This window comes from Pollicipes pollicipes, unplaced genomic scaffold (genome assembly GCF_011947565.3).
Source record: "Pollicipes pollicipes isolate AB1234 unplaced genomic scaffold, Ppol_2.1 Scaffold_7261;HRSCAF=8764_pilon_pilon_pilon, whole genome shotgun sequence".
Classification (NCBI taxonomy): domain Eukaryota; kingdom Metazoa; phylum Arthropoda; class Thecostraca; order Pollicipedomorpha; family Pollicipedidae; genus Pollicipes; species Pollicipes pollicipes.
The window spans coordinates 31068604-31093787 of record NW_023597054.1 but is presented as its reverse complement, the minus strand read 5'-3'; the positions used below and the strand labels follow the sequence as shown (position 1 = coordinate 31093787).

At 49.4% G+C, this 25184-nt stretch overlaps 1 protein-coding gene across 1 annotated transcript in view; it reads right to left on the bottom strand.

Annotated features, from left to right (window-relative positions):
- Nucleotides 1-2385: 2385 nt before the first annotated feature.
- The window catches only part of Slob (Slowpoke binding protein), a 41309-nt gene continuing 18510 nt past the window's right edge, over nt 2386-25184 (bottom strand). The window contains exons 2-9 of the mRNA XM_037236579.1: nt 21602-21753; nt 21035-21156; nt 16507-16656; nt 5411-5604; nt 4777-4960; nt 4428-4550; nt 3026-3126; nt 2386-2648 (exon numbers count right to left, since the gene is read on the bottom strand). Of these exons, the coding sequence (XP_037092474.1) occupies nt 2552-2648; nt 3026-3126; nt 4428-4550; nt 4777-4960; nt 5411-5604; nt 16507-16656; nt 21035-21156; nt 21602-21753 (1123 nt within the window). The 3' untranslated portion in view covers nt 2386-2551. The remainder of the gene's footprint in view (nt 2649-3025; nt 3127-4427; nt 4551-4776; nt 4961-5410; nt 5605-16506; nt 16657-21034; nt 21157-21601; nt 21754-25184) is intronic.

Here is a 25184-nt window from a genome sequence, read left to right as displayed (position 1 = left end):
CCTCAGCAACGTGCTTTGACTCGATGGCGCTTGTCACTTGACTTAACCTGACCCGAACTCTTACACCAGAAAGACCACTTCAGACTATTCGCTCAGTCTTACATCGCGTCTTGATAAAACCTGACAAAGCCCCGGGCACTCCATGAAGCAGCTATCGGCAATAAAGGAATACTATGCGTTGTAACTTGTTTGAACCAGTCAGAAACACACCGACGCAAATAAGGAACGTCTCGGAGGAAGACTCTGCCGGAAGACAGCGGTCGCAAACGAACGAGATCGATCACGGATCAGGTCACGACAGCGACCCCAGAGAGCTGCCAACGCAAACGATTCCCGTCGCAGGCGACGCCAGCCGGCAATAGACCGCGGACGTCGGCGTTGGTTGGACGAACTGCAAATGGAACACGAAAGGCGTGATATTAGTTCTTCGGCATTTGCACTGGCCATGGAGGCATCTGACCGAAACCGCAATTAAACCAGGCAAAAATGTCCACCCCTTTTTCGATGGAGTGGCAGGAAGCATTTGTTATGCAGCATGTGTTTAAGTTTGTTGTCACCGAAAGTTTACCGCGATTGAACTAATCTCAAGCTCACGCCGTTCGTTGAGATGTGGAGGCGTCCTTATTGCACGCCTCCCCATTTGGATAAGCCGACAGGCGCGCTCGGAAATTGGCTAATCCGGTTTACTGCATGCAGGGTTCACCAATTCCACGGCGCGGAAGGTCTGAACGATCCACGACTACTGATCTAACGAAGACCAGTCACAGGGTCCACAGTGCTTGCGTAGCAGGTCAAGGGTTACAGGACCGAATGCTGCCGCCAGTGCCAGAGCTGGTCTCAGGCTGGTGCGAAACGAAGCAAATCACCATTGCATGACAGTAGCCAGATCAAGCTATTTAATCTCAGTGTGTTATACACCTGCCTATTTGCCGACAGCATACATTTGGCGCTTGTACAGCAAACAAACCCTAGCCCTTTTGTTTGAAAACAAATTTCTTCAACAGCACGTGCTTGCTATGCATCTGTTCATCTCTTTTTTACAAGGTGGACAAACGTACAAGATACGGTGCGCACACGTATATTGCCACCATAACATTGTAGCTCTTGCTCAGATTATCTTTTTCAGAAAGCACTCCCATCACATCCCAGGAACGGCGTTCATATCAATGCATCCACGTTCCCTAAAGTTGTTGGCTGGCCGTGGCTGTTGCCGTGCATGCAGTCGTCACTATGGCTTTTGAGCCATCCGTAGATACCGAAAATAAGAACGGTCTGAGGTTCATTTCCAGCTATGCAAAATAGCACTTTGAAGCCCACGTGCAAATAGTGTCTCTATGAAGTTCGTTACAATTAGACGTTCACACAGACAGTGCGTCCCCTTGAAGGCCATGCGCCAGCGTCTCGCAGACGTCCCTTCTGCAGGAAATCGTGCCCGTATTTCCATGCTGCCTCCTCGGAGGCCGGGTACACCGGCCTGTAAGCTGTCGCTGCATTCTGTTGACTGCTGTTGCCCCCTCGGAGACAGCCGACTGCCGACTGTGAGACTGCAGAGATCTGCAGCACTGGGTTGATGGGTACTCAGGATGTGGAGACCTGCAGCACTGAGTTGATACTGTCCAGTCTGTACAGTCCAGCCACTCTCTGACACAACTAAACTCCTTCAACACACACACACGCACGCCTTCGGCAGACAAACCAACTTAATGTTAATAACTCATAATATGAAATTCATTCGGACTTCAACCACATTGCCTCACTAGCTGAATGCCATTCCTGCCGTCATATTACTCGAATCAAACGCAAACAGCACAGTGGCATGCCTTGACACGCCCGAGGTCAAGAAGCCTGGCAGAGCCGCGACCGGCTCGGACGATACAGTCGTGGGAGACGCCAGGCCGCTGGCGCTATTCCGGGGAACGTCGTGTCGCCGTGTAAGCCAAGCGAGAGATGCACTACAGCCCGAAGGCTGGGCCCGGCGCTGCCCGGAGCAGGGCTGGAGCTGGACCTGGCGCTGGCCGCAGCGGAGCCGGAGCTGGACCTGGTGTTGCCCGAAACGGAGCTGGAGCTGGACCCGGTGCTGCCCGGAGCGGAGCTGGAAATGAACCTGGTGCTGTCCGGAGCGGATCTTGAGCTGGACCTGGTGCTGCCTGGAGCAGGGCTGGAGCTGGCCGTGCAGCAGGGCGCGGTGTGCAGCCGGGCATACAGCTACCGGAACTGGGCTGGGGCTGGGGCTGGGGCTGGAGCTGAGCTGCAGCTGATCAGAAGTTGAACTGGAGGTAAGCATAAGCTGAGCTAGAGCTGAGCAGTAGCTGAGCTGAAGCTGAGCTGGAGCTGAGCTGGAGCTGAGCTGAAGCTGAGCTGGGGCTGAGCTGGAACTGAGCTGAAGCTGAGCAGGAGCTGAGCTGGTGCTGAGAAGGAGCTGAACTGGAGCTGAGTAGGAACTGAGCTGGAACTGAGTTGGAGCTACAGCTGGAGCTGTGTTGTAAACTGGATATGTTGCTGGGCTGGCACAACCGCTGTAGTTTGACTCGGTGCCACTCGGAGAGCCAGTTCAGTGCGGCGCTATCTTGGAGAACTGCTCGTGCATCCTGCGGAATTCCTGCAGCTCCTGGGAGCTCCCGCCTGGCATCGAGCTGGACCGCTTCCGCCTGAAACCGAACAGCAGATGCTTACGTACAGAAGGTGCCGTAGCAGTGGGACGAAGTGATCTTCCCTCAGGCGTGTTCGTCTTGAATGCCTTTGAAAGCTAACGCCCTTACCTTTGGTGCACCGAAAACCCGCGAAACTAGCGTAGAATCACAATAAAAATGGCTACACAAATGTGTGCACAGTTAACACCGTGTACATGCACAAGCTGTGACAAATTTAGTTTTAACCCCGACAGTGGGACATCCCTATAAGACATGCCGGGTTTCTTGTAGACGTCGGTGGAAGAAAAACAGGTTTGACGGTTAGTCGCCCCGAGACGCCTTTAAATCACATCAAAGATGATTGGCGTTACAGGCCGTGGGGCCCGCCGTCTGACCTGCGCTGGGGGCTGCGTGTAACAACGTGCTCCTGGCCAGGGGCACAGGGCTGGCCCGGTTCGACTGGCCCCACCACCGCCACCTTCATCTCGGTCAGACTCTGGAAACCGCGCGCTGAGGTCAACGACTGTGGTGCAGGCGTGACGGGATGGAGTCCCCCTTGTGTGTGCAGGCGTGACGGGATGGAGTCCCCCTTGTGTGTGCAGGCGTGACGGGATGGAGTCAGGCGTGTGTGTGCAGGCGTGACGGGATGGAGTCCCTCTTGTGTGTGCAAGCGTGACGGGATGGAGTCCCTCCTGTGTGTGTAGACGTGACGGGATGGAGTCCCTCCTGTGTGTGCAGGCGTGACGGGATGGAGTCCCTCCTGTGTGTACAGGCGTGACGGGATGGAGACCCTAGAGGAGATGGATGCACTACACCTCACCGTGCCTTTATGCTACAATGATGCAGCATACAGGCATGGTGTCATACGTCGTATAAAGACTTGTACGTCATATATAAAGACTTAACACGTCATATATAAAGACTTAACACGTCATATATAAAGACTTAACACGTCATATATAAAGACTTAACGCGCTATATCACGTCATATAAAGACTCAACATTCACGTGTAGATTGGTCAGCGTATATATGCTGAATAACGTACGATTACGCAAATACAAGAAAAGGCATTTCGTTGTCAACTTGTAAATGACCTCTATAATGTTACCGCCTACACAGCGTTACACACACACACACAAACACAGCGTTACACACAGCCTACACAGCGCTTCACCCGGTGGCTTCCCCGGGGACCGTCAGGTGTCTTGTGGTCCTGAGAAGCCGACTGTAGGATGTTTGGCATATGACAATCATGCATTGCAGTCCTCAGAGTTTCTGGCAGCTGCATCCAGAACGTCCTTAGGTATTTTCAGGTGCATGGCTTGACAACGTGCGGAGAATTTACCGGCCCGATTGCTGCGTAAACGACGCAGCAATTGATAAATGCCGTAGCCCAATTAATTCTCCATCTGTCCAGCACCTGGTCCTAAATTTTACGAAAGTTATCGTCTTGATTTTCTCTCAGTGCATCTCTTTCGCGGTCTTGTATTCAGACTGTGTCAACCAGATTCAACTTAAACAATTAATGTAACTATGTTGTGTTTTTCAGCGTTGCTTCTTGTTCATTAGTTGATGCTTAACTTTATTAAATATTCTGCTTCTTAGTGCAAGAAGAAGGCAAAGAACGGCAAATAAAAAGCGCTTAAAGTGTATCATCCACTTGACAATCATTATTCTCAGGATATGGCAATACGGCATTACGTCACGACATGGGCACGGTCCAATCTGCCAGGCGTCTCTGAGCGGAGCCGCGGCCGTGGCCGTGGACAGGTGGCGCTGCGCGCGCGCCAGCTCACCGGCGGCCTGCGGGCCAGCTCGCGCAGCTGGACGTCTCGGAAGAACTCGAGCCGCGGCAGCATGTCTAGGCTGGGATGGCGACCCCCAGGCGAGTCGAATATGAACTCCATTACAGGCCCCAGCTGAGGCAGACGAGGCGTCAGTTAACGGTGGGATGAGGTCTAAAACTGGGACCGAAACACACTGTAAACCAAAACTGTAAACTTTGACCAATCTGCTCGCATTGTTCGACTGTATCCCACGTCTCCCGCTGATGACCTTGGCATGGGACCCACATCTCCACCTGAGGTGAAATCAGACCCGTGTGTGAGCACCCATGACTTGGGACCCAGTTACCGCGTCAGTGACCTGGGAGCGTGTCTCGTGGTCCAGCAGCGCCATCTCTGCCGGCGTGGGCCCACGAGGCCCCGTCTGCCGGCCAGACGCCATCTGGTAGATGAGCGCACCCACGGCCAGCTCGTCCGAAGGCGGTGCCGGTCCAAGCCACGCGCACGGCTCGTACTCCAGCAGCGCCGCTTCCAGGTCTGCCAGCCTGCCGGGACAATGGTCAGGCCAGCCGGTTAACACAGAACAGGTCGCACAGCGCGGCCCCGGGATGTAGGCTGGCACGGTGCAGGTCGCACGGCGCGGCCCTAGGATGTAGGCTGGCACAGTACAGGTATTACAGCGGGGCCCCGGAATGTAGGCCGGAATTTACGTTGACAGTTATGCACGTGTTTTGATGAAAATTGGTGAAACACTCATTGCATTGTCCACGCAAAAACACCAACACACACCCGCGCTGAAAAAGCACAGGATTACGTGAGCTAAATACCCCAAACATTCCTGTATCTTTACGTTCCCTTTCTAGGTCCCTCCGTCGCCGGTCCCAATGAGCGCACAGTCTCACCACGGTCGCCGGCGACTTGCCGCGCTGCCTACCCGTCAGTCCCCTCCCCTCTCCGGGGCAAGACGGTGTCGCCCCCATCCTCGCCAAGCTGACCTGGCCACGCCGTTCTGCACCATGATGTTGCCGGCGTGCAGGTGGCCGAAGGTGGCGGCGAAGCCGGTCCTGCGCAGGTGCAGCAGTGCCTCCACTAGCTGCAGAGAGAGCCGGCGCACCTGCGAGAGCGGCAGCCGCAGCCGCTCCGTGTCGACCGCCTCGTACTTGTCGCTCCAGTCGCGGTCCCAGGCCGTCTGCGGGCCGCGGTGGGGTGGGGTCGGCCGGGGAGGCGCCGGTGGCGCTGGCGGCACGCGGGCCGCATGGCGCTGAGGCCTCTGGCGCCGGGCCGCTGGCGCTGAGGCCTCTGGCGCCGGGCCGCTGGCGCTGGGGCGTCAGCGAGGTGACAGCTGGGCTTGACGAGGGACTTTGGACGCAAGGTTTGCATCGATTCGGCTCGGCGCCGGTTCTGCAGGATGTGAAACTCCGGCAAACACTGTTGTTCCGAACTTCAGATTCTGATGTGTGGAATCGGCAAGTTACGAATTTTTTTTAGTTACAGAGCTATTTTCCTACCAGATACCTTTCAAATTGCCACAAGTAAGCTAAAAAATATCTCTGCCCCAAACTGTTGCCATTTACGGCCTTCACCTGTGAAGAAACGCGTTTATAGCTGTCAGACTTGTCAAACATCACAAAGACACATGCTTGCTGAGCAAACCAATCGATTCAGAATTCGTCTCATGGATGCAGCCTCCCTGGGCACACTGTTATCCCGTATGTTCCATGCGTCCCCACCGGCGAATACTCCAATGTGTTCGAGTGCTCAAGGTACGTCAGCGATAAGAAAAGTAGAGTAGAGCCGGCTGGGCCAAACCTTTGTAATTGCGACAGCGCATCCCTTTGAACATCTTGGGAGCGCCCGCATGGATAATGTCGATTCTCCCCTTGTCGTCTGCTAAACGATATGTCTGCCATTTATGCTTTTAGTCAAATCCAGATAAATTACAATTCAAGGAGCTCTTCTAATCCTAGGGGTGAGTGCGGTATCTGGTATGAATATAGCTGCTAGCGGCAACTTTTTTATAAATTCATCCCGAATGGTTTGTATGGGTGACTTCGGATTCAGAGTACCTGCTAAGCATAACTTATTGCGTGTACCCCGAACCCGCCACCCAAGCGTGCCGTCCAGTCCAACAGCTAATTTTGCCTCCTCCCTTTCGCCAGACAGGAATGTGGAGGGTTTTACGTGTCGCACAACGCTCCGACACGGCCGCCTCGGGTCTGGGTTGAACCTCGTTGGCCAGTTGCCAGCTGGCCTTTCCATTTCAGTCGGGTCAAACAATGCGCTCATTCTGGGACTCGTACCCAGTGCCGCTGGTTTACGAGTCTAGCATCTTTCCCCAAGACCACGGAGACGGCATGATGTAACGTAATGTAATGTAAATGTAAAACTTGATGCAATGCTTACGGTTAAGATGCCAACCTGCACAGGGGGAATGTTTTTAACGTGTCTCCGGGTATATCTTCGTATCTTCCATACGCGACCTGAGATGGCGAACGAAATACAAAAGAAAAATCCTGCCACCTGATAGGCCACAGCTGCTGGATAAACAAATACCCAACAAAGAGCCATTATGATTGTAGTGACAGATCAGTGATCGCGCTATTTTGTGAATGTTTTCACATTTCACTATTTGACTCGTATACATAACAATTTTTTAGTCATTTAGTTAATTCCTAATATAATGGTATCTCAATGGCGGCTTCTAGGGCTCACGTCTATCTTACAAATAACATCGACGGCTCGGCTCCTGACGCAACCACAGTCAGTCACCACTAAGTCTTTCACACAAAACAAAATATAGCAAAACGGCATAAAGCAGCAAAGCAAATCTAGACTCTAACATGGCTGGATACAGCACGTCAGCCCGATGTATGCTGGCGTCGGATTTGGAGGTTTTTCGCGCAGCACGCCGGATATAAAATGACAGATTATTTAAGCTTGGTGACTTTTCCTGACTTTTCAAGACGTGGTACCGGCAGCTTTAGGGACTGGGCCCCCTGGTGTCGTCATCGGACCGGCCCCAAATGAAGTGTCGGGTTGCGTCGCGTGGTCGCCAGACCCGCTATTCATGTGACGCGCCGGTCTCTGCGGGGCTCACCAGCAGGCCCTCCCGAGATGAGGTGCCGACCTATCTGGGGCGCCACCAGCCCACATGTGGCTGCGGCTGCTGATCGGCGGTGAGGTAGCGCGCTGCCCGGGGCCGCCTAATCGATACCGCGCGCGGGTGATGTGATCTGTGCTGGTCTCGGCAGCCAGCCACCGCTGCTGACTGGCCTCAACTGGGCGTCAATTGTTCCTCCGTTCTCCCGCAGGCCTCACGCGGGACGGCGACAGAATGTGTGAGCTCCAGAATGGAACCGCATGTGGTAGGCGCGTTTACAAGCATTGTGTGACAACCAGATGGTCGATGTTCGATGTTCTTTCACGCACATCTACCCTCAGATCAAAAAAGTTTTGCTTTTCGGCAAATATGGTGCGGCCTTGTAAATGATTTATTGGCCGTGAGCTCATATGAAGACTTACCGAAAAACGAGATTTCACCGCCGGCCTTGTGAATGCCTTGTTGTCTGTCAGCTCATCCGAAGACTTACCGAAAAAATCAAGCAAGGCTTAGCGTAACACCCAAAAATGGAGAGTGCTCACAATTATTACAGCCAACACAACTATTGCAGACACACGAACTAAGGATTATTAAAACGCGCTCGGGTGGGGGTCAGATCAATCCCCGGAGGTTTTTCCGGAATGGTTTCCGAACGACGCGGTGTAGACGCGCTAAATGTTGAATGCTATAGGCAATTGAATAGCGGGTCGCCTGACGCCATAAATTCGGATGTATCTTGTAAGGTCGCTGACCTATGGCAGGTCAAAGTCAGGCCATGGTTTCGGCAAAGGCAACTTCTAGAGAATCGCTCAATTCTGATCCAACAACGGAGTGTTACGGACGGACAACGGACGAAGACGAACAACAACGGACGAAGTCATACATCTCTGAGATACTTTCTTAGGCAGCACAACAATTGAATGAACAAATTGCATTGACCTAGGGTCAGGTTCATAGGTCAGACCAAGGTGACAACTAACGTGTTTTAGTACTCTAAGGCTTGCCGTATGGGGCAGTTTCTTGTGCTCACTTCAAATTTATTGACAACAGGGACCACATAACACAACTGCCATGGACTTCTTAAGGGTGAAAATAGGTCACTGACCTAAAATGACCCGGGTCAACATTTTGTTTTTAGGAGCATCCTGCCTAACGTAATCTTTATCGCTTATCCAAATCTAAAACTCAAAGCAGTCTCGTATTAGTTTGGTCACCATGACCTTCAAGAGGTCAAACAAGGTCACTGACCTTTAATGAGCATGCGACCTTTTGCTTAGAACAGTTATCTAGGTTCTAGGGCCCTTTGGAGACCAACATGGAATCTGACCTTGTTTGACCTGATTTGGCCCGAAGGTCATGACCTAGGCACCTCAAACATTGACCTAAGTGAGTTCGCACACAGGTGAACACAGGCTGTGAATTTGGTGTCTAGCTCTCTCAGTTCCTGAGATCTCAGGGGAATTAAATTTCCCCCCCCCCCCACCCCCACACACACCCGAGCGAAGGGTATCCAACCGGCCATCTGGGTGTGTGTTAACATTTCTACAACCCGAAAAAGTCAAAAATCAGCCAGCCAATAAAAAACGATTTGAGTGCTTATGGAGTGCCTGCCTGCCTGCCCTTTGAACCTGTGCCTGAGTGCCTGCCTGTCTGTCTGTCTGTCTGTGGAGCTGGTGAAGGCACCAATCCACGTTCAAAGTCTCGACCAATGTACCGCCTGCCGTTCATATGTTTGCTTCGACGCTGCGCGGCGCAACGTTGCTCTAGTAATCATCGTGCGAGCCGGGAATATCGGGATTTACCAAAGTGGTGCCGAATGCAACGCGCTGTCGTCAAAACCATTGCCAGAATCGTACCGAATTTACATCACTGCAATTATTTATTGGCTGTCTTGTTCGCCAGTCTATTAATTTCTTTACACCCTTTCGTTCAAACATCAAGTTAACCAAAATGTTAACGAATGATCTTTTTCGCGACAACACGCCACTGATCGATCGCCCCGTCGCCGTTGCCGAGTATTTCAAGCAAGACGCGGAGAGCGCACGTGCTGTGATAGCCGACGGTCTGCGCTATTTCATTCATCTCCCGTGCACTCATTCGTTGGCGGGCGGAAGAGTAGAGTCACGGTAACACAGCATGCATCAGTACAGCCATCTGCAGATCATTCCATAGATCAGACATGGTAATGACAATGTGACATTAGAAGGCAATGTCATGCTTTCAATTACACAGCTGAATTCAAAATATTGTTCATAGAGTGAAAGTTAACGTTCAAAGGTTGTGGCCATAAGATTCATTGGGGTTACTGTTTAAGGAAGAACGATTGATGGTTACCCGCTGCCACGGGTAATTAGCACGAATAGTGTTTTTAGGGCTTGCAATGTAGAACAACTGTAGAGAACGAATGAAAGCACGAAAGGTCACAACAACATTCATAAGTGTGAACTGAAATATGACGAATATGACGCTAGTATCGGGGTTCAACATTTTATTGAAGCGCCTGCAATGCGTGGCTAGGCTCAAAACGCAACAGGCATTTGGAGAGCAGCGATTGGAAGCTGAACATTTGTTGACTTCGAATTGGAAAGCAGGCGTATGATAGCTACAGCTCTGCGCCTGGGATAACGCCTCACAGCTGTTGTGTGCCGCTGTGGCTCAGTATTTTACAGCTGGCCGCAAGATTATGGGCTATCGCACCGGTGCACGCTTGCCAAGCATTTGACTCATGTTGTAACATGCGCGTGGGTGAAGGGTCAATTTGACACCCTGAAGGTTTTTCCAGAATGGTTTCCGGAAAGCGCGGCGTAGCGGCGCCAAATTTTGCACAGCTGTAGACAATTGAATAGCAAATTGCTTGTTATAAAAATATAGACGTATCTTGTGAAGCTGCTGACCCACAGCAGGTCCAGGTCAGGCCATGCATTCAGCGAAGTCAATTTCTAGAGAATCGTAAGTATGATGCAACAACGGGATGTTAGACGAAGCCATGCATCTCGGAGATAGGTTCTTGGGCAACACAGCAATTGAATAAACATATTCCACTAACCGAGGGTCAGGTATGAAGGTCAGATCAAGGTCAAAAACCACCTGCTTTACTTCTCTGGAACTTGTCGTATGGGGTAGTTTCTGGTGCTCATTTCGAATTTATTGACAACGGGAACCGGATTATACATCCTCCATAGATTCCTTAAAGGCCGGAATAGGTATCTGACCCGAAATGACTCAGGCCAATTTTGTTTTTAGAAGCATACTGCCTAGCGTCATCTTTGTCGCTTATTCAAATGCAAAGCTCAAAGCGGTCTTGTAAAATTTTGGTCATCACGACCTGCGAAAAGTTAACACGCGCTCGATTGGGGGTCAAATGGACCCCCCAAAGGTTTTCCAGAATGATTTCCGAACAGCGTGGCGTAGCCGCGCCAAATTTTGGATGGCTGTAGACAATTCAATAGCGGACCGTTTGACATAAAAAATAAATTATATGTACAATGTTAGGTCGCTGACCTATGGTAGGTCAAAGTCAGGCCATGGTTTCAGCGAAGGCAATTTCTAGGGAGTCGTCCAATCTGATGCAATAACGGAGACTTTGACGAAGCCATACAGCTCTGAGATGCTTTCATAGACACCCCAAATATTGAATGACCAAATTTCGTTGACCTAAGGTCAGGTATAAAGGTCAGACCAAGGTCAAAACAAACCTGATTTATTACACTAGGGCTTGCTGTATGGGATGGTTTGTGGTGCCTATTTCAAATTTACTGACAACATGAACCGCATAATACATCTTCCATTGAATTTCTAGAGGCCAAAAAAGGTTATTGACCTAAGATGACCCGGTCCGACATTTTGTTTAGTAACATACTGTCTAGCGTAATCTTTGTCGCTTATTCAAATGCAAAACTCAGAGCAGTCTTGTATGGTTTTGGTCACCATGATCTTAAAAAGGTCAAACAAGGTCACTGACCTGAAGTGGGTTTGTGACCTTTTGTTTAGGAACAGTTGCCTGGGTTTTGGGGGCAATTTAGAGACCAACCTGGAATTTGACATTGTTTGACCTTATTTGACCTTAAGGTCACGACGTAGGAAACTCAAATTTTGACCTAAGCAAGTTCACGTACAGGTCAAGACATTCTGTAAATACGGTGTCTCTAGCTCTCTTAGTAACTGAGATCTCAGGGGGTCAAATTGAACCCCCCACACCCGAGCGAAGGGTGTCTAGCCGGCCACCCGGGCGCATATTAAACCAAGTCAGTGAACTAAATGAACACCAGTTACCTTTTGCTTAGAACGCGTATCTAAATCCTGGGGCACTTTGAAGACGAATCCATAGTTTGACCTAGTTTGGCCCAAAGGTCATGACCTAGGAACCCCAAACATTGGCCCAAGTGAATTCACGTTCAGGCCAATACCCCTGTGAATTTGGTGTCTCTAGGCCTCTCAGTTTCTGAGATCTTTGGGGTGTAAAATTGACCCCCACCCTAGCAAAGGGTATTCAGCCGGCCACCTGGGCGCGTGTAATGGACTTGTGGTCCTGGTTGGAAGTCCATGCTAGTACGACCAGCGCTTAAGACCCCATATGCGTTGCTGGGGTAGGATTTGTCATTAATGTATGAATGGCCGAATGGGAAAAGCACACGGAAGAACCAAGTATGCAGGGCGTCCTGTATCCTGTGCCCAGAGATCCTAGAATTGCTGCAAATTCGTAAAATTTGCGCTAGACTGAACGTGCAACTTCATCATGAGACCTGGTTTTAGCCACAATTTGTGTTATACATGTTCCCGAGGTTCAGACGGTGTTCGCTGGGGCTGATTATCGCGGCAGGAATGCCTTATTTAATACTGCGTGATACTTTTTAAATTCCTGCTTGGCCGCCTGTTGTTACACATTTTACGTTGAGCTGTATACGGAGTCTTGGGAGCTTGGATGATACATTTTTAAAAATCTTTTCGTGACAATGTCTGCACAGACTGGGAGCATTTTCTGCAGTTACCTGTCCTATTTTGCAAGTGTAATATTTTGCTGAATTTTTCTGAACACAGAGCACAGATGAGCACAGAGCAAAAAGTTGAGTACCACCAATAAAATTAATATTTACCACCGCAACGTTGTTTAATCAGCACCTATGGTATATTGCAAGTAGCCAATTCAACACAAGAGCTTTGAGCTCATTATGAGCTGGACGGCTCCATTTTCAAACAGTTTCTACTTACGCGTTGCCTTTACGAAGGTACTTTCTGTCACATCAAAAACGATCAACTCCGACATTTCTGGTGTTGTCAGAGGCGTTTCTAAATAGCAATCTCGTTTGCAGTTTATGCACTTCTATTTCACGTTTCTCACAGTCACGCAATTAGGGTCAGATTTTGGTGTCTCATACAGCCGTAAACTAGACCGGCGTGTAATTTTGGCATCCATTTCGTGCTAGGCTTTCTTCGGTAAGCTATTTTCCCATGCTCCATGCTCTTGTAACACACACCCAACACTCTCTGCGAAAGCGTGCTCGGATGTCAGACGGCGGCTGGCGCTCTGATGTGCTACAGGCGTCGGGCTACCGGACGTGCGCAGCATCCGGATGTCAGACGGCGGCTGGCGCTCTGATGTGCTGCAGGCGTCGGGCTACCGGGCGTGCGCCACGTCCAGACGTCAGTCTGTGGCTGGCGCTCTGATGTGCCGCAGGCGTCGGGCTACCGGGCGTGCGCCACATCCAGACGTCAGTCTGTGGCTGGCGCTCTGATGTGCCGCAGGCGTCGGGCTACCGGGCGTGCGCTACATCCAGACGTCAGTCTGTGGCTGGCGCTCTGATGTGCCGCAGGCGTCGGGCTACCGGGCGTGCGCCACATCCAGACGTCAGTCTGTGGCTGGCGCTCTGATGTGCCGCAGGCGTCGGGCTACCGGGCGTGCGCTACATCCAGACGTCAGTCTGTGGCTGGCGCTCTGATGTGCCGCAGGCGTCGGGCTACCGGGCGTGCGCTACATCCAGACGTCAGTCTGTGGCTGGCGCTCTGATGTGCCGCAGGCGTCGGGCTACCGGGTGTGCGCCACATCCAGACGACAGACTGTGGCTGGCGCTCTGATGTGCCGCAGGCGTCGGGCTACCGGGCGTGCGCCATATCCAGACGTCAGACTGTGGTTCGTCTGCCGAGCTCGACGCAGTGCAGGCTGGAGATCATGCAAGGGCATTAAGTTTGGTTCTAAATTAGTGCTTCAATACTCTCCGTACAGAATATTCAGGAAGTAGAATTGACACTGAAAAATGAAATACTCTAGAAAGCTGCTTTTATCAGCTGTAGCATGTTTAGGTTCGGATGAGATCCTTCAGGAAATGATTACATATTATCAAACAGATGAACTGCCATGCACGTTAGTGCGCATACACTCACTTTAGAAACATAGATGCCATGTTTGGCACACTTGAACGGCTGTGCACCAGATTTGCTTGTGCGCTTATCTTCAGTCTTGGCAGTAGTTATTTTTGACATGCAAGTTAGGCGTATGCACGTGACATCTACGCAAGCTTACGTGGCACTTGGACAGTTGAATACATCTGGCGACAGGACTGTATTGTGTCTTTACGGTGCACTTATGCTTCGTTCCTGGTAACGTTGTCTACAACCACGCCCCTTTCCCATGTTTACGTTTGGGGCCGGCCTTAGGGGAATCATACTGGGCGACATGCGGGCACAATTTGCAGTCAGCGTGGCGGGGAGGGACAAGACATGCGTTACGACAGTGGATTTGAGTACCAGCAATTCTGCCACCTTTCGACAGGGGAGCCTCCCCATACCCATGCCTTCCAAATGGCTGCCAAGAGAAGGGAGGCTGAGCTCCCAGGGGAAATGAAGCTCGGAAGCCAGCCAAAAAGTGACGGAACGTGGGAACATATAGCCCGCTACATCGCTTTTATATCGGCGCAATTTCCGTCCACGTGCTACATGTGGGACACCGTCGCAAAGCCCAAGACAAATCAACACTTTGTGATAACACTCGTCAGTCATAATGTCGTCAGCCTTGCGGTTATCTTCATCTGCGTTGATTATGAACCAGTGTTTACGTCCGCACACAGAAGACCTTCTACAGACTTCGTTCAATACTTGGTAGGGGTGGTGCGTGCCTGGGTCAAGAATAAGCTTTAAGTGTCGAGAAGCAATCTAAGGGTTGATATTGTCACTGGTCAGCTATCCCCGCGTTCATGAGCATTTGAGAGCTGGATTATGCAGGCTGTGGAAATATTTTTAACCTACATAAAAGAGCAATTAAGATCAGCTCATTTACATGATTATGGCTTGAACGCTTAATCGGCAAAGCATTTACAGCTGGATATCAACGCCTGATCTCTGAAATGCTTAACGTGTTTTGTTAGCAAAACGGCCGGCGAGATGGACAGAGCAGGCGGCCCACGTGCAAGGAAAGTTTCCAGCCACCGGTAGCAGAGTAACTTGATTTCCTGACATATTCTTACTCAAATCGAAGGGATATTATCACGCGCCCGGTCGCTGGTTCAAACCTTTCGCTTTGGTGAGGCTTAATTTGACCCGCTGAGATCTCAAAAACAGGACAGCTAGAGACAAGATATTGGCAGGGCGGGATGGCCTGTATGCTAATTCACCTGTGTCAAACATTTAGGTTCCTAAATCATAAACACCGCATCGGATAAGTTCAAACAATGTGAACCTCCAGATTGTTACTCGCAAAGCGCCCCCGAACCTCCCCATACAACTTCTTTGAACCCAAATACCTGTTCCACGCAAAAGGTCACTGGTGTTCAATCAAGGTTAGCGACCTCGTTTGAGATTGAGAAGGTCTTGGCTACTAAAATCCTAGGACATTTTTTTATTTTCTGCATTTGGCTGGGTGTCATGGGTCACACTAGGCGGTATGATTCTAAACGTAAAATGTTTACCTGGTTCATTTTAGGTCAGTGACCAACTTTTATCTTTAAGAAGCTCATCGAAGATACCTGATGCGGTCCCCGTTATCAAAAATTCCAACTTAGCAACTGAATCTGCTTCATACAGCAAGCTCCCGAGCAAGAAAGTCGGTTGGTTTAAGCCTAGATCTGACCTTACTATCTGACCCGAGGTCAGTCAGCTATGCTGTAGTCCTATGCTATGCTGTAGTCCTAAATTGAATTGCTTAATTGCTTAAGAAACTATCTCGGAAAATGCGTGGCCTCGTCTAACACTCCGTTGCCGCAACAGACTGAACTTTTCCCTAGAAACTGTTTCCGCTAACAGTTGTGCCCTAACTTTGCCTTGCCGTAGGTCAGCGGTCTTACAGGGTTCATGCAATTTTTATACAAAAATATGTGCTATTTAATTGCCTACAACCATGCAAAGTTTGGCGCGACCACGTTGCGCCGTCCGGAAACTTTTCTGTAAAAACCTATGGGGATAATTGACACGCCACCCGGACGCGTGTCAATTATCATCAGCCTTCGATAACCATATGTCCTTGGTCCCCAGGCATATGGTTGCTTGACCATCTTGGCCCAACGTGACAAAAAATTGCACTTCCGCTGCGGCTTATGATACGGCCACAGCTGATTCTAACCGAAGTTAAAAGTGACGAACAACTGTTCATTTCAGCGATATATCAATGTAAGTAGTGAGCAGTTTAAGCTGCATACTGACATTACCGTCTAATACGCGTGCTGCGCTTGAATGGCTGCAAATGACTGATGGTCGAATAGCTTGCCCTCCCCCCCCCCCCCCCCCCCCCTGATGACCGGGACCTACAAATACGGCTGAAGCGATTTTCTCAACGCAGGTAGACGGTCATGATGCGCTTGACATTGCACGTGACTGGCGGTGATGTAACGTTCTCGGTAGGACGTCGGGCTTCAGTTGGGAGCTTGAGTTCGATTCCCGGCTGCTGCCTGTTCGCTGTGAGCCTGTATGATGACGCATGGCCTCGATCTACTTCTTCAGAAGACGAGCGCGGCTGGCTCATCTTGTGCATGATGATCCGGGGACTCAGCGGTGTCCGCAGCTCACCTTGTGCATGATGTCTCGCAGACTGCCCGAGGGGCCACGGGGGGTGATGATGATAACCACCGGGTAACCCTGGGGTAGCTCGATCAGGTCGGCGTCCAACACGGGGAGCAGGTACGGGTGCTTGGCGCTCATCAACCGTTCCTTCAGAAGCTGAGGATAACCATGACAGTTAGCAATGAGGCATCAGAAACCAGCAACGATGAATCATCGAAGTGGGAGGGTCAAGCATATTTAGTTTTGTTTTGGAGGATAACTGATCTTTTAGCTTAAAATAATTGGACACTTAAAACAAAAAACACAGATCTTTGTAGTCATAACACTTCGAAGTGAGCTCGATAGCGAGCTGTAGCGCTACGCAGTGGAGCCATTGTACGTTAGTAAGAAAAACCGCGATTACTCATGATAGCGATTCAGTGTTATGTAGGCTAAAAATGGCCGCTGACTCAGCAGCGACGAGCTTTTTTAGACATCGTCCGAGTTTCCGGGCTTTTGACTTGGCATTGTCGTTTGGATCAAAGGTAGGTCGTGCGATGTCACTCCTCTACACGTCAATCTGTATATTCTCAGGCTTCGGGATATTATCTCATTGTCGCAGAGGTCTAAACGGCACACGAAATAAGTTTTAAGTTTCTAAGACTGAAAATTGTGCATCACCATCTGAAAAACACCGTTTCAGCAGGTAAAAGACAAATGAAGCATGGCCAATAAAAGAAGGACAAAATCCTATCAACACTTTTATTCATATGATGTAACCTATAATGGAAACACTACAAAGACACGAATACATTGCTACAAACACATATATGGTGCTTGCCGCCCACCGCCTGATATCTCAAGGGCTGAGCAATGATTTGTTAGTGTGTTAATGACTGGAGGGAGCTCGTTTATAAATATGCTTTCCCCAAATTTGCAGGCGTCTTCTAGCGTTGCACGTCTGAAGAATGCCAGGGTTCTCCGTCAGCTGCTGACGTGTCAATGTCTTGTCATAATCTATCGCATGTGCTCCAGATGTGCCCCGTCACGTATGTGCATTGTCAGGCGTCGCGAGCGCGTCATTGCGGTTACATCAATGTGGTGTATGGAACGAAGGTTTCACCCTTTGATATTACATTTGAATTTATACACTACATTGGTGCATTCTAGTTTGCCAGGCTTGTCTCAGCTGTTTCTCATAAGAAAGTTAGAGATTTTCGTGCCGTCATAATCAATTATATTGTTTATTTGGTGGTCGTTCTGGCCTTTTACGCGTCGCGAGTTGATTTCCCGCAGAGCTTTTCGTCTTGTTTGCAGGCAGATGCTATTTGATTTTAATAATACAGTTGGGCGGTTGGTTGCTTGTCTTCTCCCGGATTTTATGGGAGTGTGTTTTCATATGACGTATTTCGTTTTCGACGTCAGGATTTGAAAGACTTATTCACCAGGATCTGTCTGATTCGTACCAATTCCGAATTAAGTCCTGTCCAATCAGAGCAATGATTGAATGCAAATCCAAGAAATAACTTTATGACGCTTAAGTTTTAGCGACGAGGGCACTCACTGTCAGCTTTTAAGCACCGTCCGCTATTAGCCTACTTGCATTGTACAATGCAAAATGCCGGTGTACAAATGGTCGTCAATCCTGAGTTAACGGTAATTTGTGATCAAACATGCCTAAAAGAAAGGATTTTGCCAAGATATGGCTCTCTCTCTCTCTCTCTCTCTCTCTCTCTCTCTCTCTCTCTCTCTCTCTCTCTCTCTCTCTCTCTCTCTTCTCTCTCTCTCTCTCTCTCTCTCTCTCTCTATATATATATATATATATATATATATATATATATATGTATATATATATATATGTGTATATATATATACATATATATACATATATATATATACACACATATATATATATATATATATATATGTATATATATATATTTATATATATATGTATATATATATATATATATATATATATATATATATATATATATATATATATATGTATAAATGTAGCCCGATCACCGCCGTAAGCCCCCAGGTGAGCGGGCAGCACATCATATACGTCACAGGTGGCTGCAGGCCTGGTTACGGGTGCAGTACGTGGGCATAAAACACGTACGTAAAATACACAAAACCGAAAATTCCCTGAGCTCAGTGAAATCAAAAATCTTTATGTCTACCCACCAACTAGCCAACACTTTCAATGGCATTATTGAAATGTACACAACCGCAGAGTATAGCCTAAAAGCAGCAGTATGGTCATTTAAACTACCGCATGTAGAACCACACTGGCATATTTGTTTCAGTGGACGTAACAATTTGTAAACAACGTGCCTGTTCACGAAACAATCCAGGTTAAACTGGACTGTGCCCTTTATCACCGAACTTTGCCACCACCGAGGCTGTCACGATCATTTCTTACAAAAACGCCCCATTGCTTCACCACAAGGGTACCATCCCGTCGTCTAAACGGAAAATTACACGGTGAAATAGATGGTGCCGCAGTGGGGTCACCGCGCGGATATTTGTTTTCAAATGTGCACACGTGCTGACTGCAGAACCATATCCTCAAAACCTGAACCGTAAACCACATATGTACTACAGATATGCCAGAGACGAGGCCCATCTTGAGAGGTGCAAGAATTTGGAAATATGACACCTACCAATGCAGAAATATCTATTCTCTTCATATTATGTCACAAGTATAGGGCACTTCTGATTTAGAATTGAAGACCTTGCGGTGCTGTTCACAATCCTGCCGTTCTTAAGATATAAACCTATCTACTTTCTGAGCTACACACCCACAAATATGTGGAAAGGTATATCGGGGAGGGTATTTCAAAGTCACCTTGGCCTTCATGATGTCATAACAACGTCATTCAAATGCTGCCATTTTATAAGGCACACAGCGATCAAGGCCAAAAATGCAACTGCCAAAACGTTCATATCTGGCGTTCGTGAGCGCGATTTCCAGACATAATGGCTGTTGATTGGCTGTCAATCAATGTTGTGTAAGGTACGACCACGTAATCAAACCATGACGCACTGAGGAGCACATTTACCAAACAGATGCTTGTGCTGCATAGAGCAGTCTGCTCCATGTAAAACGTAGACCAAAAGTTATAAGTGAGCTTGTTTCATCATATCTGGTGCTTGTTTCAGTGTCTTCAAATTTCAAACATTCCCTTTAATCACGGCTCTACAAACAGCGTAGTTGATTGTGCCCCTATTCGAAACGCAGGTATCAAAACACATTCGAAACACCTAGTCTTCAGCCTTCTAATCGTGCATGACTGCAACAACGTGTTCCACTTCGTCTCCCCCGTTCCCTCGGAGGTATGAACCTCAAGCAATTGCTCGATACCATCGCCAAGGATAGCCATTCAGAGACTTTTAACATCCATCCCAGAAAAGTGCCCTATCGTTTTCCCGTTCCAGTGGACCACTAGGGTCATTAAGGAGGTAGAGTTTCTTGGAGCCATTCCACTTGGTATGGTGATGCTTTATAAACTGCCAGCGAAGCTGAGGATCGACTTGTCGCCAGATCGGAAATACCACGGCTCCGGCTTCATGCTGTGGATCCAGTTGCACACGTGACATCTGATAGTCCACATGGTGGTATGTCCACATGATAGTCTGATAGTCTGATAGACATCTGATAGCCCACATGATAGTCCACATGATGCAACGCAGCAGTATGGCTGGTATCCATGGACCGGGCTTCGTCTTCGTCCTTTGTACTGAGGATCTCCGCCCCATGTGTTCCACTTCTTGGAAAACTCAACGATACCATCTCCTCCAGACTGTTCTCCGTCTCACTCGTCTCCCGTTGCTTCAGTGCCTGAACTGTTCGCTTTCCGCTGTCATTCCATTGTATAGAGCATTATCGTCCGAGCTCACGGCACCCTGACGCCTGTCCTTCTCTAAGGGTGTAATTTCTGTCACAGACGAAATTTGGAACAACCTAATTGTCACCTGAAGCCAAATCGATTGAAAACCATCGCAATATAACTATGAATGCGATAAACCACACAAAACACAGATAAATGAAGTGCAATGAGTCATAAACATCATGAATGTTTTATTTGTGAAAAATCCGTTTGCACGAACGTATCATAAGCCGGCGCTAATGTTGGAGTATTCAGCTTGCTAAATTTGTTGTTATTGTTTCGATTGCGCTTTGTGCGGCCCTATCCAAGTATATCACTAATTGTTGTGCAGTGTAGGAATCTAGCAAAAGCCCTGAAGGAAAGCATCTCAAGACTTTTCAGATTTTAAGACACTGCGTCTACACGGTCTTTGCCCGGCAAACTTCTTTGCGAATATTGAATGCTGCCCCTTGATTTTGTAAGACTTTCTAACAATTCTGCGGGTTTTTATTTTGTTTTTTGTTATTTTAAGCGTATTCTATCAATCAACGATGTTCAGGATGGCTTACACCACAAAACTCTATCGCATCCAGACGAAGCATGACTAATGGCTCCCATATGTGATCAGCACGTTCTCCGTCTGAAACCGCGCACTCACGTTGCTCGTCCGGAACACACACCTTTGCCCTGCTCGACTGCTGGAGCAGAGGTGGACGGTGCGTCACCGACGTGATGGTCAGCAGCCGCTCAGTTTTCACGAGCAGGTCCTGCACGAGGAACCAGTGCTTGTTGCTGCGGCAGCCTGAGGGCGCACATAAATGGTCATCATCATCAGCTGAGATCCTTTTCCCCAACCGGCACAGAACGGACGCATCAACGCTGCCAGTAAATTTGTAATTACGTGTGAAGCCTTGGGTCAAGGTACACCGAGGCGTGTACAGACGTCATTGTCCATGTCACGGCCATCTCCGTTGTAAACTGTAAACTCAAAACTGTAAACTGTAAACTGTAAACTGTAAACATCTCCGTTGTAAACTGCATTCGTCCGTGAAGTTGCGTTAGCAGCTATTGCGCAGATCTACTTTTCAAAGGTATTTTAGTTGATAAATGACATCACCACCCATTAAGAAAGAAATGAAATGGGCGTTCGGTGTTGAAGGAGCTCCATCACTTACCTCAATCACACTGTAACTCAACCACACCGCACCTCAACGCGTCGTTGCACTTCCTCGCCGGCCGCCACTTACCGAGATCGTTGAGCGGCTGCACCAGCTGGTATCGGTCGGACCTGGCGAGGTACTGGCGGCACAGGCTGCCAGCCACCTGGCTGGCGACCTCCGAGCGCTGCTGCTCCGGTGCAGAGAGCACGGACGAGTGCGTCACGTCTGCCGTCGCGCCCCTGCAACGGCGGCGAAACAGTGTCGGTCTCGGTGGTACGCTGCAGCAGAGGAACGGGTTAAGCTGCTCACTATTATAGAGACCGCTCCCGCTGGTGGGGATCTGTTCTTGGTCTCACGAATCTGCCCCTGATCATCAGGTACTCGCTTCTGATCAGTATGGGTCCTCTTCGTCAGCGGGCGGCCGCCCCTTAATAGTATTAATTGGCACTTCATAAGCCCGGTTATGATTCTCATCAGGAGCATAGTTTCGTAAAATAGGTTAGAGAGGGGGACGAGCTGTGAAAAAAAATGGCAAAACTGACCTCAAAATACGCCAACCAACCAATTTCTTTCCGTTTTGTCCCATTTCATTTCAAAGTTGTTGGGAGGTGGCGGGCGGTGGAGCCCCGACACTAGATAGGACAATACGCCCTTCCTTACTTTCACTGGGGATTCGCTTCCCATCGGTGGGAATCTATTCCCGACTATCATGGGCCCCATCCATGACCCATGATCAATGAAGATCTGTTCGTGGTCAGCGCAAGCCCATATTCCTGAATGCCACTTGAGGCGCTAATACAGACCCCATTAACCTCATGCAGACTCCATTAACCTATTACACACGCGTGCGTCTCTCACAACTGACGGTCGCCCGGCCTTGCGCGTTTCAAAACTGCAGGAGCAAACCAGCAGATGTGAGCAGAGTAACCACCAGCATGCTGCAGGACGGCGCAGCTCGTTGCCCTTGGCGATGAGGGCCTACGCGAAGCATAAAGCGGACGCGTCTATGCCCCACTCAGCTGTGCATATGTGGGACTGGTCTCTGGAGATGCATATCTTCCCAGTGCATGCCATGCCCGAACCGTCACATTACCCTCCGTATGTCATCGGTGAAAGTGCCGCCGCTGGCAGACGCGGAAGACCCCCTCCGGCCCATATGCAGATTGTCACTGCATTGCGTAAGGCCCGGCGCGTCCGTCTCGTCTGATCGCACGTGCAGCGGTCTTGGCCGTCGCCGTACTATGCGACCCCAGAGCGCCTTACTTTATGTATTTTTTTAGGGTTTGAGACCCCCCCCCCTCATGCTCAATTGAAGCTCTTGATGCGAGGGAACACCTAATGCACCAATGTTTTTCTGAAGCTCTAGTGCACCAGATACCTGAGCACATCACCAGTAATGTCATGGTCATTTTGTATCAAGTTGCATTCTGTAGGTACCTAGCGATTTTATCATGCGAACTCTCCACATGCTAGGGCGGTTCGCAAACAATGAGAAGCTTTTCATGAGGCAACCGAACTGGAGGACACAAAATGGACTGCAATATGTGGCACCCTTTCGAAGAACAGCAAAAAGTTGACTGGCGTTTTCCTAGACAATGGCGAGTTCCTTGTCGCGCAATCGTGACTGTAGCGGCCTTTGACTGCCAACGCAATGATAAAACGCGAGCAATGACATTGGTAGTCAGAGATTCCACGTCCGCCGAAGGTGTTTACCGTCAACGGCGCTCCATATGGCCCCCTGGCGGTTCAGCATGCGTGACAGCTGAGCCTGCCGTTGGTGGTGCCGTTGTCCTAGCGATCCTGTCGACGGCGGATGCTTCCCATCTTAAGGCTGGATGCGGTCTCAAGCTCGTAATGGTGTGCTGGCTTGTCTACGTGTACGTGGCTCTTGAGGCTACCTCACAGTACGAGGTCCAGTGGCGACGGGCCAAGCAAGTGCAAAGCCACGGCACACCACGGTGGCAACAGGTCAGGCGGGTGCGAAGCCGCCGCACACCAGTCTTCAGCTGGCATACATTTCAGGGAAATGCTCCTCCAACCAATCCAGTGAAGCCCGTGACGTAAGCGACATCATCCCGTCTTGCTGAAGGCATCGCTGGTTCCGATCAATGCTGTGAAGTGGACGCAGGGCCGCCCACGAGGATGCCAGAGCAGTAGCGATGTAGCACTCCGAGGTGCTGTTGACAGTCATTATGACCGTCATTAACCGTATGACAGTGATTATGACATAATGACCGTTCTGGCGAGTGTTACTGCTTTTCATCACATTTTGCCGTTAAATGGTGATTCCAATGTCCCGCAGGGAGGTACATTTGTCACTGTTGAGTAAAACGTGGGTCAGCTTTTACCTGGGTATAAACGGTACTTTCACACGGCGACAGTATGTTTGTTCCATCTTTCTATTTTTTTGTAAACCTAATGCCGTGCTATTGTTAAACCGACATTTTACGGCATAATTAGGAGTGTGCCCTCAGGGCATCATTTCGCACAGAACAGAAGGGATATTTTAGCACCATAACATTCACACAACTGCGGATCAGTGTTTTCTTAGTAGCCTCGGTGTGAGCTGAATCTTAATGCATTATGGTGGGGGCAGTCATTGTTATTTTTGAGACATGGTCCAAATTTTCTGATTGGATGCGTTTCCGTGGTTAACGCAAACGCTACGCACCGATTGCTGCGTGAGCCCAGGATCCATCATCCGATCGTAAAATTCTGGGTCAACGACAGAATTTTGCAGCGCAATGTTGCTGCATGGCTGGGCACGGGCCACCCTGGTCTCTAACGTTACCTCACCGTCAACGCGGCGCGGCCCAGTCAGGGGCGAAAAGCGAAAGCCTGAAGCGACCTAAGCCCACTCCGCCTCAGGCGGGTGAATCAGAAGACAGGCGCTCCAACCAACTGAGCTATCAGGACGGGCTAGAGTGCATTTCGGAGCAGGACGGTTTAAAGTACAATTTTGCGGTGTAACTTGTACTTGGCTGTACCACACAAAAATGGTTCGGAGGCTTGGAACTATCACTTTTTGTCCGGTGAGCTCCAGAGCGAAAAGAATGCTGTAGTGGTCGACTTTTCCAAAGAAATCGGACCAGGAGCACGGCTCCGAACGTCGTTTCTTCGAAATAACGAATATTTTATTGCCATCGCTGCTTATGTCAAGGGACGACGAACTGTTGAAGCTGTACTACACGACGACCGTGGTCGCCAGTCGGGGTTCGCCAGGTGACGGCCGCGGCATTGGGCCACGCTCCAATCATGCATTCCTATCACTCTCCTTCGAAAGCTGGAAAGGCCTATGGCATCCGGCCTTGTATACTATACGGGCGCCATACTTTCGTTTACGGCGCAAAGCAGCTCTGTGGCCGTGAGCTCTCTATAATGCTCCATAACTTTCCTTCTGACCACCACAATAAACATCCTGACTTCGTCATAGTCAAAGTTTTAGCGCATACCGGCATTCCTAATAACGAGGCAAAGCACCAGCGGTTTTGCTCCGTACGAAAGCAATTGAAAACCTGTTTTTATAACTGTGTTTTCACCCTGATTTGTATGACCAGGATATCCCATGAATTTTTCATTTGAAATTGCGCCACAAGCTGTACATAGTCAAAAAACTATCTATTAATGTATGCTGGTTGCGTTACACGATTCAACGGGACAAATGAGTTGG